Source organism: Engraulis encrasicolus, chromosome 24, assembly GCF_034702125.1.
Source record: "Engraulis encrasicolus isolate BLACKSEA-1 chromosome 24, IST_EnEncr_1.0, whole genome shotgun sequence".
Classification (NCBI taxonomy): Eukaryota; Metazoa; Chordata; class Actinopteri; order Clupeiformes; family Engraulidae; genus Engraulis; species Engraulis encrasicolus.
In genome coordinates this window covers 44,985,048-45,003,056 of record NC_085880.1, presented here as the reverse complement: position 1 = coordinate 45,003,056, position 18,009 = coordinate 44,985,048, and the positions used below count along the sequence as shown (strand labels likewise).

At 44.4% G+C, this 18,009-nt stretch overlaps 2 protein-coding genes across 3 annotated transcripts; both read left to right on the top strand.

Annotated features, from left to right (window-relative positions):
- Positions 1 to 629: 629 nt before the first annotated feature.
- LOC134440862 (uncharacterized) lies at positions 630 to 2,345 on the top strand. The gene is made up of 3 exons (XM_063191018.1): positions 630 to 1,053; positions 1,241 to 1,435; positions 1,579 to 2,345. The coding sequence occupies exons 1-3, from the start codon at positions 633 to 635 to the stop codon at positions 1,860 to 1,862; spliced, it is 900 nt and encodes a 299-aa protein (XP_063047088.1). The 5' UTR covers positions 630 to 632; the 3' UTR covers positions 1,863 to 2,345.
- Positions 2,346 to 5,072: 2,727 nt separating this feature from the next.
- LOC134440756 (hyaluronan-binding protein 2-like) lies at positions 5,073 to 17,757 on the top strand. 2 transcript variants are annotated; one of them, XM_063190866.1, is made up of 14 exons: positions 5,073 to 5,243; positions 5,577 to 5,643; positions 5,978 to 6,073; positions 6,441 to 6,551; positions 6,691 to 6,807; positions 8,355 to 8,465; positions 9,586 to 9,757; positions 10,998 to 11,086; positions 11,578 to 11,798; positions 14,015 to 14,106; positions 14,930 to 15,072; positions 16,008 to 16,142; positions 16,456 to 16,601; positions 16,989 to 17,027. In XM_063190866.1, exons 1-14 carry the CDS (start codon positions 5,184 to 5,186, stop codon positions 17,010 to 17,012), a joined length of 1,584 nt encoding a protein of 527 aa, XP_063046936.1. In that variant the 5' UTR covers positions 5,073 to 5,183; the 3' UTR covers positions 17,013 to 17,027. The 2 variants fall into 2 exon arrangements, with proteins under 2 accessions (XP_063046936.1, XP_063046935.1); XM_063190865.1 differs by lacking the exon at positions 16,989 to 17,027 and adding an exon at positions 17,178 to 17,757 and having other exon boundaries at positions 5,076 to 5,243.
- Positions 17,758 to 18,009: the final 252 nt, after the last annotated feature.

The window sequence follows — 18,009 nt, the reverse complement described above, 5'->3', positions numbered from 1 at the left end:
TATTAAGGAAAAAATTGGAAACAGGTGGATTTGTATTCGGGGGGGTCCTAGAAGTAAAAAAAATGCTGAATGGAAAAATCTATATGAAATGTTCCTAAACTTACAACTGAACCTGCACTACAAGAACAACCAGTGCTTGAAGTGGAAAAGAGGGTGTGGAGCACACGGCCGCCGTCTGCATCTATTGGTGGCCATTGGAAGTTGGGTAAGGCTCTGATTGGAGGGCAGTGATGGTGTGGGAGGTAGCTGTAGTCCATCTCATGGCTTAAAAGCATCAGCATCAGCATCAGTGTGCTACACGCAAAGAATCTTCCTTCAGGAGGAAATCAGACTTCACCACCACCTGCAACTGCTGCTGAGGTAAGACTGCACAAACACACGCCATGTTGTAAGTCATCTGTCATCCGGTGATATTTGGAGGTGATATTTGGAGTATGTTCAGACTTTCACTGCAAAACACAATGTAAATTCTGCCCTCCAGGGTTACCGGCTATACTAACTCTCTGTTTGAAAAACTCTGTTAGGGCATCTTTGAGTACCGGCATGTCAAGGGTAGCTTGAGCAATACAGAGCTGCATGTTCAAATTGCCAAAATTCTCCTTTTAACACTCTTGGTTCATCACAGGTGACCAATGTTGAGAATGAAGACAGCTGGAGTTGTTCTGTTGTTGCTGTGGTCCGGGCAGTGTGTGGCTGCAGCAGCATCCAGTGCAGCTCTCCAAACCACAGGCACAGGCAAAGACTACCAACCACCGTTGGACATCCACACTGTGCTGAGGGAGATGAGCAGCCTCATTGCAGAGCAGCGAGTGGAGCTCAAGTGCACCAAGACACAACTGGAGACCATGGAGGGCAGACTGAGGGACAGTGAGAAGACTATGGAAGAGCAGAGATCTGAGCTGACACACACTAAGACACAACTGGAGGCTGTGGAGAAGAAAGCAGAAGCCATGGAGGAAAGACTGAGGGCCAGTGAGAAGAAAGCAGAGGCCCTGGAAAGCAGACTGAGGGAGAGTGAGAACTTGGTCAATCAACTTAAGATTGAAAACAAAGGTATGACATCTTATATTACTGACTGTCAAATTCAAATCATTTTAGATTCACATATATTTTCTTAAATTACATGAAAGCACAATTTGTTGGATTTATGTGTGTGTGTGTGTGTGTGTGTGTGTGTGTGTGTGTCTGTGTCTGTGTCTGTGTCTGTGTGTGTGCGTGTCTACCTTCCTTTGTTCCACAGCTCAAGCAATGAGTCTGAATCGCACTGTGACTGCTGTATCAGATCTGAAGAAGGAGAGAGAACAGAGCAGGGTGTCTTTCTCAGCCTCATTGGTGACAAAGGGTAGTGAAACTTTTGGACCCACTGCTGTGGATAGCCCTCTAGTGTTCAGAAACGACTTCACCAACATTGGCAATGCCTACAGCGCAAACACAGGTAACCCAAGAATGAGGTTTTGAAAGATACTAAGTGAGCGAGTTCTGATTCTTGTAACAGTGTTGTGAGTCAGTTAAATAATTATATAATGATAGTCAAAATTTGCTTTTGTTTTACTCCATCTCGATGTCTTTGTGTCACAGGGGTCTTCACAGCTCCAACCAGAGGAGTCTACTTCTTTGTTGTGTTTGTACTTGGTGAAGGCCATGCATCTACAGATCAAGGAGCCTGGCTGTTTAAAAATGATAAGCACTTTGCTTTAGCATGGAGTCGACAGTCACGCGGCTATTCCAAACCCTCCAATGGAGCCTCTGTTCTGCTGGAGAAGGGAGATGAGGTCTACGTCAAGCTGTTTCCTTCTTCATGGGTGCATGATAACCAGAACAACCACTGTGTCTTCTCTGGACACCTGCTGTTTCCCATGTAAAGGCGTCAACACAATGCACGATGCAGAGTCCAAATTTACCAATACAGTAGCTGCATAGCCAGTCATAACATGGTCCACAGGCATCTTCTTCCGATATTTACGGACATGCCTACATGTAGTTGTCTGGAGGTTGTTTGTGTATGGATATTCATACTTTGCTGTGTGTTGAGGTTATGTGGGTGTGTGTGAGCTGTGTCTGTCAATGTGTCCATGGGAAAAACGGCTTGGTGTGTTGGGATAGGCTATTTGTGGCATTTAGACTTTGTTGGGTCTGGGGCTGTTCTTCCTGTATGTACGGTATCCATGTTGTTGATGTGTAGCAGAGTTTTCTCTCGTGTTGTTAATGTGGTGATGTCTGTCTTGTTTCTGTCTAATATGCTACTGTATATGTTAAGATTGTAACGGTTTCTAAAAATGAATCTCCTCCCCTCCGGGACAATAAAGGCAATCTAATCAAATGTGCGGGCCAATCACAACATAGGACATTTGTTTTGATTTGTTTTGAATCGTTGGATGCAAATCGGACTGGGTTTTCAGGGAGTGACATCAAAGCGTTGCCCAATAGTCACAGACACAGTTTGAAAAACAAGGGCTTGTTCCCATCAACAATCTTCCGATGTCTCATTAACCAGGGCCAGACTAAATTACACATTAAAACAATATCAGTTGAAAACAATGTCAGCTACGTGAATGGGAATGCAGATGGATATTTGACAAAAAGCAGCAAGAAAAAGGCAGAGGCCATTAAGTAACTGTGTAGGCCTATTTGTAAGTTAGTAAAGTTTAATTGCATAAAAATATAATTCCATAAAGGCATAGGGCCTACATGAATGACTGTGCCATAAATTGTAGTATACCTTTAATAGCAGCTGCTAAACAAAGTTCAAGTTTGATTAATCTGCTCCCTGTAAATGTAAAACTAACTCTCCTGAACAAAGTCTAAAGTTCGTCCTAAATAAATAATATTGGTTCGCACATGTATACATGAGCACCTGCCAGCTCCCCCCTTCCCCCTGCTACTTGTAATAAATACATTAGGCACTAGGGTTTATTGGACAGGATGGTGACGCTGGTGACATGAAACAAGTGGGAGAGAGAGATGCGATAGGGTTGGGAAATGACGGTCCGCCAAGGAAGATGAAAGGAGGGGACAAAGGGATCAGTTGTCTCAGGCCCATGGAGAGAGGGGCCCCAGAATTGGGCTGTCATTACATTGTATGTAAAAGGTGTGTGTGTGTGTGTGTGTGGGAGGGGGGGGGGGGATGGCGGGGGCAGTGTTGCCAGATGTGTCTGACCAAATCCCGCCCAAAAGCTTCTCAAAAACCGCCAAAATGCGCTAAATTCCGCCCAAATTTTACAAATTACATTGACTTCCATGCGCCCGAAAAGGCTTAAAAAAACGCCAAATGGCCAATTTTTCCAGGTTTTGCCCGCCGACGCTCATCCCAAGTAGCCCAATTGGGCGGGCACCCGCCCAATCTGGCAACACACTTGGTGTTGTGGCTGTTCCTGATGACTTTGTCCTGGGACCGGGAAAAGGATTCAGCGGCCCTGCAAGCTCGATTTGAATCTGCGTCCTCACAGGTGGGTTGCTGCCCATACATGGTGCAGTGCAGGGTCGTAGTTAGCCCTATTTTAGGGGGGCTTTCGCATTAGTATAACCCCCCAAAACGATTTTGCAATTTTTACATTTTTCCAAAAGCAAATGCAGTAAAGCACTGAATACGAACCACCAAGAAGGCAAATTAATCTGAATACAAGTTCCTGTTTGCTTATTTATTGTTTAATGCCACTTATATCCTACTGCACAGCAATAAAAGCAGGGTGCACAGCAATATGTTATGCGGGGGGAAACATAATATTCATAACATAACATAATAATATTCATCAGTTGAAACATTTTGAAATTTTATGTTTTTACCTTACATATAAGGAATGTTCACTGAGCCAAAAAATGTGGCATCACCGGTTACTGACAAGTCCAGGGTAGCGTGAGCAATACAACAGCATATTGAAATTGTCAGAAGTGCCCCTTTAATCTATGCAGGGCTGGCACTAGGCATAGGCCCACCAGGTGGTTGCCTAGGGCGCCAAATGTCTTGGGGGCGCCAGAAATGCCCAAAATGTCCCACAGAGTTAGAATGTCAGATAGACATTAATGTCCCACAGAGTTAGAATGTCAATCAAAAAAAAAAACCTCTTTACACTTAACACGTTGATAATTATAATGCATGGACTCTGCACGGATTAGCTGTGTTCGATCAGATGCATGGCACTATGTTTACAGATGACAATGTCTAAGGGCCTTTCCCATTACTAATCTCCACCCCTACCCCTTTGCCTTCCTCTTGCCACCTCAACAAAGCCGCAAGGTGTAGGGCTTGAAATGCAACCCCTATGGATTGGGATGCCCCTTCAACAATCACGGAATGACACTCACAGCTGTCACTAATTCCATGCATTAGGTTGACGTTAATAGCGATTGTTTTCATGTGCGTTTCACGGAGAAAAGGGCCATAGGCTAAAGCATTAGGACAATGTTAAGCTTAGTAATGGAATAATTATTACCACTTCAAAACCATCAATTGCGGCGAAAATGCTTAAACTTGTGTGCTGTTGTAGGTACCGCGGCTTGCTGCCAATTTTTTTAATGAATTCGTAATGCATTCAGGGAAACCTGTCGAAGCCCTCCGTTGCGGAGTCTGGTGTTGGAAAATCTCCGCGCGGAGGGGTGGAAAGCCCTTTTCCCTACCCCTACCCATCTGTCTGAACGTGAATCGGGATGCCACTACCCCTACACGTGGACGCGCAAAACGGAGGCAAAGGGGTTCGCGTAGGGCTAAGGGGTGTAATGGGATTCACCCTAAATGTATACAAAGGGAAGGGGGTGCTCGCCTAAGGCAGTGTTTCCCAACCAGGGGTACGTGTACCACTAGGGGTACGCGAGCACACTGCAGGGGGTACTTGGAAAAGTGTTATTATTATAACAAATGTATGGAGCAGCCACATCAGGACAGAGAAAATGATATAGAAAATTAATTAGGGGGTACTCATGGCACAACTAAGAGGCTTAGGGGGTACGCAAGACAAAAAAGGTTAAGAACCACTGGCCTAAGGCACCAAGTTGACTAGAACCGGCCCTGAAGCTGTGCCAGAATTCCCCATAAACTCATACCCACCCAGGTGAACTGCAAAAGGAGCGCAGCAATCAATGGCACCACTCACTCGCCCACTCAGAGGACAATGACCCAGATAGAAATCCAAACATGGACTAGTTTTAGTCTGAACCGCTTTACCTCACCACTGTAGAGGAGGGTCATCATGGACACCAGGCTGCTGCTTCTTCTGCTCTCCCTCCTGGCTTTCATTGCACAGGCTGAGGTATTCATGCTAAAAAATATTTTGAAAGCATTACGTTTCTAATTTCCCTTATTTTTAACTTGCAAAATGCATGCATGCACGTTAGAATTTTTCTACGTATTACTATTTATTATTTTGGTTAGCCTTTATTTCACAACAAAAGATTAAAAAAGGAAACATTACATTACATTTCTACTTTGCCTTATTTTTAACTTACAAAATGCATGCTCGTTAGAACTTTGCTAACACTATTTATTCTTTTGGTTAGCCTTTAATTTCACAAGAAAAGACAAAAAAGGAAGCATTAAATAATTATTTGTGAAGTGCTGTGCTTTTTATTACTTATTTCATTAGTTAAAGAAACATGGCAAACACGACAAGCGCCGTGGTCGTGAAAAGAAGCATAGAGGCCGGTTTGAAGGTAAGTTTACACACTGTTCATTTTCACCTTGTCTGTCATGCATGCATACTGTCGAGTAAACAACTAAAATACTGTAAAAGGTTGTCTGAAGTGTGTTTGAAGCTCATAGAAGCTCTTCTTAGCGCGCCATCTAGCCCTTTTGCATGTACTCTGTGTAATCCCTAAGAAATGAAGACTTGCAAAAAGTTTTCCTTAGAAAATGTGTACTCCAGGCTCTTCTATTAGATGATTTACCTCTTAACTTAACCTGGTTTACTCCTGAACCAGCTTCTTAGTATACCCCTCTGAAGTTAAGGTACGGCACGTGTCTTGAACTGAGCACTATTTTCTCCAGACTGGGCCCGAGAGTTTGATCAGTCTGACGACCAAAGTGAGGATGATGATGATGAGCATGATGGGGGATGGCTGCTAGAGCTCCAGGAAGTAAGAGGTAAAACGAGTGTTTTAATGTTTGAATTTCACAGAAACACTATATTTGGTTTGACCATTATGCTCTGTCTCGCAGAACAGGACACTACTTCTATGCAGCTTATCGTACCGTTTCCTGAGAACATACTTGTAGTATCAATTCCAACCAGTTTTCTTCAGCACAAAATGTTGAGTCTAAATTTTGTTCTAATGTCATTTTTCTTTGCACTCATGCAGTGTGTACTTTGTACTAGTCTACTGTATGACTGTTACACCAAGAGGAAGCATGTTATGGTCTGGGAAACTGTAAACTTCATTTACCATACTGGTATTATCAGGTTGTTGACACATGTGTTATATTTATATATGTATTTATTTATTTTCTTAAGGTTCTTGCGATCCAAACCCTTGCTTAAATAATGGTGTTTGCGAGGAGAGAAGAAATGGAAAAATTAAGTGTGACTGCCCCAAGCCTTTCAAAGGCAGAAGGTGTGAGAAAGGTAACATTTCATTTTGAGAGACTTTTATAGTAAGATATAACTAAGAACGATTTCAAAAAGCTGTGTTAACGGGAAGGATAATGTAGGCCTACTTGGTGGTTATTGTGCTTGTTTTGAAAAAGCATCTTGTTTCTGTCAGCCAAAAAGGTTTGCAGGAGAAACACATGTCGATATGGTACCTGTGTCTTGACCTCCACTCCACCCTTCTACGAATGCAAGTGCAAAGAACCGTTCAAGCCCCCCAGATGTGAATCAGGTAAGGTCATGGATGGGAGAAATGGCTGTGTATCACCTACCCATCCTCAGTGCTTTCAGTAGTAGCAGGAACGATACTGCCAGAAAGAGTGTTTTTTTAAAGATTTGTTTTGGTCTTCTGGACTTTAGTTATGACGGTATAGGGAAGATGGTGACAGGAAGTGAGTGGGGAGAGCGAGACGGGGAAGAACTGGCAAAGGACCCGGGCTGGGAATCAAACCCGGGTTGGCTGCATAGTGGACAAGTGCCCTAACGTTACGCCATGGCAGGGCCAGTAGCAGAGTGTTTATAACCCCACAGAGAACTTCTCCGTCACAGTTGCATCACAGAAACAGAGGTGTTGTAAGACGTGCAAGGCAATTAAAATACATTTCACAGTGTATTTCACATTTCACATAAAGCAATACAGGTAGTTCTGGGCACATAGTAAACAGAGTTAGTGCTACTGTATTTCTTTCACACAAATGCTCTTAATGTCTATCTGCAGCTCTTCCTTCACCGACTTACTATAAGACAGCCAGGGCAGGAATTTCGCGAGGGCCATGAGGGAAACAAACTAAGAAACCCCCAAACCCTCCGTCCAAAAACATGTCCTCCTTTCTGCTGGCACGAACATGGTCACACTACCCTTTACACAGTCTTGTATTCTGCAAGTTTTCATGTATGGCCTTGGTGCCCTGCCGTTTGGCCTGTGTGCCCGTAAAAAATCGACAGCTCAAAAGGCCAAGTGGCCTTGCCCCTAAAATGTCGAAATTCCAGGCCTGANACAGCACAGTCTCCTGCAATATGGCTCCATCTGCTGGGGAATACAGGCACTTACGCTTCAGTTTCCTGGTCTTCAGATTTTCAGTAGCTGTGTAGGCAGGACAGGAGAGAGCAAGTCAGCACCTTGTTGTTATCAGTTTGTTTGTTTTTATGATGTACTTAATGGAATGCATAGAACTTGCTTGTCCTTTAGGCCTAAACAAATACTGTTGTTGCTATACCCCTCTGCTAAAGCGGGACCATAACTGCAGCACTGTGTTTGCAGGTTTTCCGTAAACAAAAAAAGCTTAATTTGCCACATGTAGTCAATCTCAGATTGGTTAGAATTGGAATAATTTTATTTAAATGAAAATCATGTACAGTAGGATGTGTACATTTTTGTTAATGAGAATCATATGAGGGGGTCTCTCAAAATATCAATTAACAGATTTAAATTCAATTCAATTGCTCAAATATGCATAGGCCTATATATTGCTTGCAGGCTGTTTATTTCTTTTGAACAGAAAAAGTTGAAAAAGTGTTAAAGGATAACTTCAGTCAATTTCAACATGCAGTTGTACTGCACCACTCTATCCTGGACTTACGTGAGACTGTCAGTACGCCCCTTGTCAGTACGCCCCCATTAAAATAGTTCAAATCTCAGAAAGGGCGTAGCCGAAAAATCACCGGGTACTGACAAGTCAAGGCTAGTGTGAGCAATACAACAGCATATTGAAAATGGCTGAGGTTTTCCTTTAATGTTGTGTTTCATATTGGTTCTTGCTGCTCTGTGTCCCCCTATAGACTCCATCTGTGACCCTGATCCCTGCCAAAACGGGGGCAAGTGTGTGAAGGACGGCCGCAACTTTGAGTGTGTCTGTCCTGCCAATTACGATGGCCAGTTCTGCCAAGTTGGTAAAAAGCAAAACATTTTTACACTTTTATATCCATGGGTTAAAAGATGAAACACCTTACAAAACATCTTACAAATACTGTACATGCAGTAAATATTGTAGCGCATTTACAATCTCAAAAAAACTGCTTGATTAAACACGTAGCCTACCAGCTGATGTAGTGGAAGGTTTTACATAAGTGTGTTGATGGTTGTTTATTTGAAATTTTTATACCAAGGTATGAAAAAACACTTTTGGTCATTCTACTTACAGTAAGGTTTATTCACAGTTTGATAGTTTCCTTGCTTTAGTCCGGATCAAACAAGGTGGTGTGTATACACCTGAATACACTGTAGCCTCTTAACACACCCTGCTCCACCAGCATAACGCTGTAATAGTCCCTGAAAAAAAAAAAAAACGTTTCTACCATAGTAAAGCTACACCACTATGACAGTACACAGGGCCATCACTAATACATGATGACTTGGTCAATGCTGTTCTGGTAACAGCTATAACAGGGGATGTGTCTTGCTGGGTTACTGAAGCACTGACACCAGGGATACCGACAGGGGGGGTGTGGCAGGTAGGGCCAAAATTGGGTTTCCGATACATTGTATGTATAGATGGGGGGCCCTCTCAGATTACTTTGTCCTGGGCCCAGCAAAAGCTGTCAGCAGCCCTGAATGAAACTTGTTCTCCTTGTCCTCGTGCAATAGGTCCAGAAGACTGTTATGAGGGTGACGTGTTGTCCTTGTGCAATAGGTCCAGAAGACTGTTATGAGGGTGATGTGTTCTCCTTGTGCAACAGGTCCAGAAGACTGTTATGAGGGTGACGTGTTGTCCTTGTCCGATAGGTCCAGAAGACTGTTATGAGGGTGATGTGTTCTCCTTGTCCTTGTGCAACAGGTCCAGAAGACTGTTATGAGGGTGATGTGTTCTCTTTGTGCAACAGGTCCAGAAGACTGTTATGAGGGTGACGTTTTCTCTTTGTGCATCAGGTCCAGAAGACTGTTATGAGGGTGACGTGTTCTCCTTGTCCTTGTGCATTAGGTCCAGAAGACTGTTATGAGGGTGATGTGTTCTCCTTGTCCAACAGGTCCAGAAGACTGTTATGAGGGTGACGTGTTCTCCTTGTCCAACAGGTCCAGAAGACTGTTATGAGGGTGACGGGGAGTCCTATCGGGGGAAGGTGTCGGAGACGGAGGATGGGGACGAGTGCCTGTACTGGAACTCCTACTTCCTGCTGCAGAGAGGGGTCGACCCCTTCACCGCCTTTGACGACGACGACGGACTGGGCCCTCACAATTACTGCAGGTTACACCTTTACTCTCACTACAAGTATTATTATTCATTATTAAAGGGACACTGTGCAGGAAATGGTCAAAGAAGGTACTGCAACTATGCTGCTCATTGAAACTGGGCTGCCTATTGCCAAATTTGATCTTTACATGAAGGTTTACTAAGTAATTAAGAAATATTTTCTAGTATGGTCCAATTACAGTAATTTTTGCAGCTAAAAATTGCTATTTTTGGAAATTCCAAATGGCGGATCATGGAGAAGATCCCCCTTTCCATGTAAGAAAAGTAAAACATTTTCAGTCATAATGAATACTTAAAATTTGATGCTGGTGGTAAGTATTCATGAAAAAGGTAACATTAGTCAATGGGCAGCATGAATTCTGGAAATAAACAACTAAAAATCTCACACAGTGTCCCTTTAAGTATTTTTCTGGGCTTTTTCTGCCTTTATCATGACATGATAGTGAAGTTGTGACAGGAAATTAGTGGGTAGAGAGGGGGAGGGCTCAGCAAATGACCTTGGGACAGGATCTAACCTGGGTTGCCGGTGTAGCAGTCGAGTGCCCAGCTGATTGAACCACGGCTGGGCCTCACTACAATTATTTTACTCTCTTCCTGTTTTGAAAAGAAAACAGGCTGTCTACCTTAGCTTCAGATTTATTCATGATAAGCTATTCATATAGTACCTGTACGTAAATTTATTGACAATGATGGAAGCAAAGAGTTGTAACTGTCCAGGAATTGTGGCGTGTTTGGCCTAGCAATGGGAACGCTCCAAGTTTTCCTCTTTTCATATTCCAGCCTTCTGATGCTCATGATAACACAGAGTTAGTCATGCATGTGTGTGTGTGTGTGTGTGTGTGTGTGTGTGTGTGTGTGTGTGTGTGTGTGTGTGTGTGTGTGTGTGTGTGTGTGTGTGTGTGTGTGTGTGTGCGCGCACATGCACGCTCACGATTAAGTGTGAATTCTAATTTCTAATATTATACCATATTAAACTAATAGAGTGTCCCAGTTAAAAGCAAAAAAAAGGTTTCTGAACAGGTATACATTTTCTTTCGTCCCTACATCTATTAATCATACTAAATTCAAACCGCTAACTAACATCTGCCTATGGGATACAACCATGATGCACTTCAGTACTGCACTTCTGTTCTATCTATGTGGTCTGTGTTATATGCAGCACCTTTGTGATGTCCAAGACAAATTTACTGCGGGACAACTAAAAATAATCTTGAATCTTGAATCTTGAACTCAGGAACCCAGACGGTGACGTGATGCCTTGGTGCTTCATCAGAAGAGGACGGAAACTGAGGTGGGACCACTGTGACGTGAGAGAATGCTCAGGTACTGTACTGTGTCCTTACTCATCACATGACAGACAAATGGGTAACACTTTACTTGACGCCTGTGTCATATGCATGTCATTACAGTGTCATAATAGTGTCATGACACAGTCATAAATAAGTCATAAACATTATGTCCATGTCATAAACATTTTATGACTGTTCACCTTATGTAAATAAAGTAACTTTGGATAAAAGCGCCAGCTAAGCGTAATGTAATGTAATGTATTGTAAATATTAATTCCATGTGAAAAGGCTGGTGTTATAGCCCTACCCAGTGGTGTAGTCTACTTTTTTGTGGTGGGCATACTGTATATTTGAGCATTTTTTGAAGTGGGTATACTGTATATATTTGTGCTATTCTAAATAATGGATCAATCAATTTTAGTAAGTGGGTATATTGAAATCCTTGAAATGTTGAGGTGGGTATACTGCGTATACCTGCGTTCTAGGTAGACTACACCACTGGCCCTACCTCTTTTTACTTTACAGATAATATGACTACGGCTGAACCCCCGACCACCACCAGATCTCCAGAGCCAGAGCCAGTTGCTACGACTACCAAAGCCCCCGACGTCACCACAGCGACCACCCCTGCTCCAGTCAGCCGGAACGCCACCTGTGGAAAGCCGCAGCCGCGCCGCATGCTCCAGAGGATCTACGGTGGCATGAAGGCTATCCCCGGCGCCAACCCATGGCAGGCCTCCCTGCAGGTGGGTAGCAGTCAGGACTGGACTGACCATCTGGCATAGCGGGCATTTCCCCATGGGCCCCGCAGCCTCGTGGGCCCCTGAAAATAGGGGTGTGGGGCCCACCGGTGAGTCAGTTCTGCGCCACATATTATGAGGGGCCCCTTTAAGCCAAAAGTGACCAAGCCCCATTTCTACCCCAGTCTAGCCCTGTGTAGGGGTTAGATACGTGTTTCTCAAGGGGGCGGTACAGCCCCCCAGGGGGCCGTTGGGGAGCCCAAGGCAGGCGTTGAGAAGGATGCAGTTGAGAGGGATGTGGTGCTTAATTGTCCATTTAACTTTTTTAATATTAAGGAGGGCGTTGGGAGGCTTATGATGAAGTCAAGGGGGCAGTCAGTCTATGCTTTTTCCCCTATACATTTCTGTACTGACATAATCAGGTTGGTGGAAACGCATTATTCACTGACAGGTTAGGGTTAGGAATGGGTTTTGGTCTATAGTACGCACAGCTCGACATGTTTATAAATTGGTAGACACACATTGGACACACAGACAGCTTAGGTTTGACATTACAAACATGGCCATAGTAGCAGCATCCTACCAGGAATAGCATCATGTGACCTCACTTGGATTGTTGGGGATGGAGTGGCTGGGAGGGGCTGTGCTTTGTTAACATTTGTGGGGGCATTAGACTATTTTGTTTTTTAATTTTAAGGGGGGTGTTTGCAGGCTTGTTATGATGAGGTCCAGGGGGCGTTGGAAGGCTTATGATGAGGTCCAGGAGGCGTTGGGAGGCTTATGATGAGGTCCAGGAGGCGTTCGGAGGCTTATGATGAGGTCCAGGGGGCGTTGGAAGGCTTATGATGAGGTCCAGGAGGCGTTGGGAGGCTTATGATGAGGTCCAGGAGGCGTTCGGAGGCTCACTGTATGGTGAGGTCCAGGAGGCGTTGGGAGGCTTATGATGAGGTCCAGGGGGCGTTGGAAGGCTTATGATGAGGTCCAGGGGGCGTTGGGAGGCTTATGATGAGGTCCAGGAGGCGTTGGGAGGCTTATGATGAGGTCCAGGGGGCGTTCGGAGGCTTATGATGAGGTCCAGGGGGCGTTGGGAGGCTTATGACGAGGTCCAGGAGGCGTTCGGAGGCTCACTGTATGGTGAGATCCAGGAGGCGTTGGGAGGCTTCTGATGAGGTCCAGGGGGCGTTGGGAGGCTTATGATGAGGTCCAGGGGGCGTTGGGAGGCTTATGATGAGGTCCAGGGGGCGTTGGGAGGCTTATGATGAGGTCCAGGGGGCGTTGGGAGGCTTATGATGCGGTCCAGGGGGCGTTGGGAGGCTTATGATGAGGTCAAGGAGGCGTTGGGAGGCTTATGATGAGGTCAAGGAGGCGTTGGGAGGCTTATGATGAGGTCAAGGAGGCGTTGGGAGGCTTATGATGAGGTCCAGGAGGCGTTGGGAGGCTTATGATGAGGTCCAGGGGGCGTTGGGAGGCTTATGATGAGGTCCAGGAGGCGTTGGGAGGCTTATGATGAGGTCCAGGGGGCGTTGGGAGGCTTATGATGAGGTCCAGGAGGCGTTGGGAGGCTTATGATGAGGTCCAGGGGGCGTTGGGAGGCTTATGATGAGGTCCAGGGGGCGTTGGGAGGCTTATGATGAGGTCCAGGGGGCGTTGGGAGGCTTATGATGAGGTCCAGGGGGGTTCTGAGGCTTATGATGAGGTCCAGGAGGGTTCTGAAGCTTATGATGAGGTCCAGGGGGGTTCTGAGGCTTATGATGAGGTCCAGGGGGCATTGGGAGGCTTATGATGAGGTCCAGGGGGGGTTGGGAGGCTTATGATGAGGGTCAAAAAGGTTTAGAGCTGTCGGTCTACTCTACATCTTCTACAGCAGTGGTTCTTAACCTTTTTTTCTTAACGCACCCCCTTATCTGTGCCCAAGACAAGCTGCGCACCCCCAACCTAAACTTCTACACGAATCTACGCACTAAAAAAGGATTTAAGTGGTTAATTATAATGATTCTAGCTTGAGACATTAATCAATACCTTAATTACTTTTCATGGGGACCAGAACATGTTTTAATTTGCTTTTTGATATGGCCTAATTATACTGTTCACTGTCAAATTTTGGTCACAACCTCAACACAAACAAAATTCCGCGCACCCCCTGAAATCTCTGGCGCACCCCCAGGGGGTGCCCGCACCCCAGGTTAAGAACCACTGTTCTACAGTAACTCCCTCCCCTGCAGGTGAAGCTCAGCGGCTCCAATCAGGATTTCCGGCACACCTGCGGAGCCGTCCTCATCCACAGCTGCTGGGTACTGACTGCTGCTCACTGCATGTAAGTCAAGACGCCACAAAATGGCAATACAATGGCAATACTACCTTGAGGGTCGTAGCCTGGCTCTCACGCAGACCCTTGGTGCTTCGTGCATCATCGTCTTAGGTCTGTTAAAAAAAAATCAAGCTGACCATGAACTTTGTTTGATGAAACTCTTAGCTTCTGTGCAATTGCAGTGAGAATTTGTAGATATTAGTTGCATTCCTGAGCAGTTGTCCTCTGCAGTTGTGGGGTTCCTTCTGAGTGAAGACAAAATGTCAATAAAACCTTGAAACTCATACAGTAGGTCTGTTGAAGTTGGAACTCAGCATGAATGTTAAAATGTTTTAAAGTGAAGTTTACATTTCGGCCAATTTCAACACGTAGCTGGATTGGCCCAGCTACCGTTGGCTTGCTGTGTTGTATGAGAAATATAGAGCTGCATGTTGAAATTGCCAAAATTCACCTTCAGCAGAGGTGGTAAGTAAGAGTATTCTCGCTGCCTTTAATGATAACAAGTAATCTCCTTGGTTTGGAGAATGAAATTAGAATGGAATTAGAATTAACATTAGAATTGGAAGATGTAACACTCCAATGCAAAACAATGAGGCCTATGATGACTATACTACAGTTGAAATACTGTATACATTTTTTGTTTCTGTGCCTTTTTCTTATTGTAGTTTGCATTAGAACATGAATGATGTAACGTGTAAAATGATAGAATAAGCATAGCCTATCGATGTGCTGTTCAATATGTTACCTCACTGAATTCTGATTTGGTCTGGGGGGAAAATGACACGTAGATAGTATTGAAAAGCAAACCCTTCTGTCTTTTCTTGAACAGTAACAAGAACCAAGATATGCAGGTGGTACTAGGCGGGCTGGACCTCGGGAAGAAGGAAGACTTTGAGCAGACGTTTGCTGTGGAGCAGGCCATAGTCCACGAGAAGTACAGAGAAACATCTGCAGCCGTTTACAATGATATTGGTGAGATACTCGATACCTGACACTGGACAAAGTTCAATGCAGTTTTCCTACTTTTTAGTTTCAAAGTGACAGCGTAATTGTTCTGACATGGTCGGTGATGTGAAAATGGATCAGGATTTCTAAGCCATTTCACCAGGACAGGACCCTGTTGAATCTGGGTAATAAAAAATGTATGCTGTTTTGGAGACACAGGTCATTCTGCTTTTTCTTGGAGATTCAAATACAGTTTTTTTTCAAGTGAATAGTCAAGTCAAGTCAAGTCAAGTAGGTTTTATTGTCAATTTCTTTACATGCACTGGTCATACAAAGAATTTGAAATTACATTTCTTGCTTTCCCATACAGACATAGACTAATCTAGGTAAGGACATAGACAGTATAGACATAGACAGTACTTATACATGGTCTTAAGACAGTATGGACATAGACAGTGCTCATACAGACATTTAGAGTGCAAGACTGGACAACAGAAGACTTGTAGAGGACATACATTAAGAGGTATTTGTTGTGCTTTTGTGCTTTTCCTAAAAAAGTCCTTTATTTGAATATCTAAATATTTGGTGAAACAGTGAAACAGTATATATTTGGAGAAACAGAATGTACGTTCCAATATGCAACCTTGAGTCCTCCACTTGTGCTTGTGGCCTCGTACCAGGAAGTAATAAGTCGTGATGACATCACTGACAACAGCATTATATTTCAATATCTTGCAGAAGCTCATTTGTAAAGTAATTTTCTCATTTGCAAACTGGATGGTGAATGAGGAATAGTCCCCCAAAAATTGTTGTGGCTAGGCTGACAGCTGGGACACTTAATTGTTTTCGCCATGGAGGCGGCGCATCAGCAAAACATCAGCCCACAAGCCCAAGTGGAGGACACAAGGTCGCATATTGGAATGCACCCTCAGAGTGTATTCTATCTCTGCTTGTCATTGCAGCGCTGCTGAAACTGAAGGCCAGGAATGGGAGATGTGCTGTGGAGACCCAGTACGTGAAGACCGTGTGTCTGCCCAACGCTACCTTCCCAGATGGAACAGAGTGCTCCATTGCCGGATGGGGAGCAACAGAAGACTGTAATGATCACACATTTTCCATTACGCTTTTTCGTTTCTATTTTTATGGCTTTTTATTACCTCCGCCAAGGAGGTAATGTTTTTGGTCGCGTTGGTTTGTCTGTCTGTCTGTCTGTCTGTCTGTCTGTCTGTCTGTTTGTTTGTTTGTCAGCAGCATAACTCAAATACTAATCAACGGATTTGAACAAAACTTTTGTGGAGTTGTTGATAATGACCAAAGGAAGAAATGATTAAATTCTGGTGGTGATCCGGATCCTGAACCGTAAATCCTCGTAAATTTCACATAAATTTCATTCATTCATTCACTCCGCAGCGGACTATGGCTCCAGCCAGCTGATGGACGCTGACGTGCTGCTGATCTCCCAGGACAAGTGCTCAGACGCCTCCGTCTACGGCAGGATAGTAGACGACAACATGTTCTGCGCCGGTTACCTGCAGGGCGGAATAGACTCCTGCCAGGTAAGAGGAAGAGATATATTGAAATATTTCAGTCATGTGCTTGTGCATGTGACCCTATGCCGTCACTGTGCTAGTGTTGTACTGTAGTTACACCAGAGAGAGTAGAGAGAGAGGTTCCATTGGCCCATTGTTTCCGGCTTCTATTATTGGGGGGGAAATCCCCCTTTAGGCAGACCTAGGCAGACCTGAGGACTGTTCTATTCAATGCTAGGAGCATTATGACACGCCCCTTTAGGCAGACCGGAACCTGGTCATGTTAGGTGCCCATAGAAACCTATTATGTTGGCATATCTCTATATACTTAAAGAATCTCTGGTTACACCACGAATTTGCTCTTGCTTTGTCTTGTTTCGACACCTCTGTGTGTCCCCTCTACCTCTTCCACAGGGTGACTCCGGTGGCCCACTTTAAAAGTTGCAGTCAGATCTGTGGTCATATGGCCCTCCGATGGTCACCACGAAAAGCAGTGGCCCTCCTCATCATAAATGTTGCCCATCCCTGAGCTACACCATGCATTTACTCTCGCTTTGACGTTTTGACACCTCTGTGTGTCCCCTGTGCTGTGCCTTTCCACAGGGTGACTCCGGTGGCCCTCTGACCTGCGAGAGGGGCGGCACCCACTTCCTCTACGGCCTGGTGAGCTGGGGAGACAGCTGTGGCAAGGCCAACAAGCCTGGCGTCTACACCAACGTCCTCAACTTCATGGACTGGATTACTTCAAAGACTGGGGGCATTTTTAGTTGAATTATTTGCAAATTTGCAAAATAGGCTTAAATGGTAGAGCTGTAACGATATTGGATCGAACCGAGAATTTGCGATACTCAGAGTCACGATACTGTATCGTGATGTAAGGAGGCAGTATCGTGATACGCCCTTTCAAAGTTTTGTTATCCTTCAGTCCAGAAAACAACCATATAATTTGATGTGATAGTGCTTCCAAGCTTCAAATGAGATACATTTCAGAAATCGTGTGTCGCGAATCGCGATACAAACCGAATCGTGAGTGTATTGTTGCGGCCCTACGAAATAGTCAAGGATTGCACTTGCCTTTTCATTATAAACATACATACATACGTGGTAATTTTGGATTTTCAGAAAAGCCATACATGTTTTATTTTTTGTCACTAAAGTAATAAATTACCTCTACAGACTTTTACGAGAATATGACATGTATTATTTTTATTGTGTACATTATTATGTGTATAGGCAACATTTGACATAGACATTGAGAAAATTCTAGCCTTGCCAACTCACAAGTCCACATTATGCATTGGTCAGGCTACACAACTTCCCAACAGTCATTCCTGACTGATATGTCTCTCTACTACATCTAGCCATCTGTCATATGACTGGCTACATTGTACAAACTGCTACCTCATTTTATATCCTCAAATAGTTTTTGACGAGT

Bases quoted from the DNA above. Each gene is read 5' to 3' on its own strand.
- LOC134440862 (XM_063191018.1), top strand. From the start codon at position 633: ATGTTGAGAATGAAGACAGCTGGAGTTGTTCTGTTGTTGCTGTGGTCC. The intron at 1,054-1,240 runs GTATGACATCTT...TTTGTTCCACAG, and splicing joins ACTTAAGATTGAAAACAAAG to CTCAAGCAATGAGTCTGAAT. The intron at 1,436-1,578 runs GTAACCCAAGAA...TTTGTGTCACAG, and splicing joins TGCCTACAGCGCAAACACAG to GGGTCTTCACAGCTCCAACC.
- LOC134440756 (XM_063190865.1), top strand. From the start codon at position 5,184: ATGGACACCAGGCTGCTGCTTCTTCTGCTCTCCCTCCTGGCTTTCATT. The intron at 6,074-6,440 runs GTAAAACGAGTG...TATTTTCTTAAG, and splicing joins AGAGCTCCAGGAAGTAAGAG to GTTCTTGCGATCCAAACCCT. The intron at 16,602-17,177 runs GTAAGAGGAAGA...GCCTTTCCACAG, and splicing joins GCGGAATAGACTCCTGCCAG to GGTGACTCCGGTGGCCCTCT.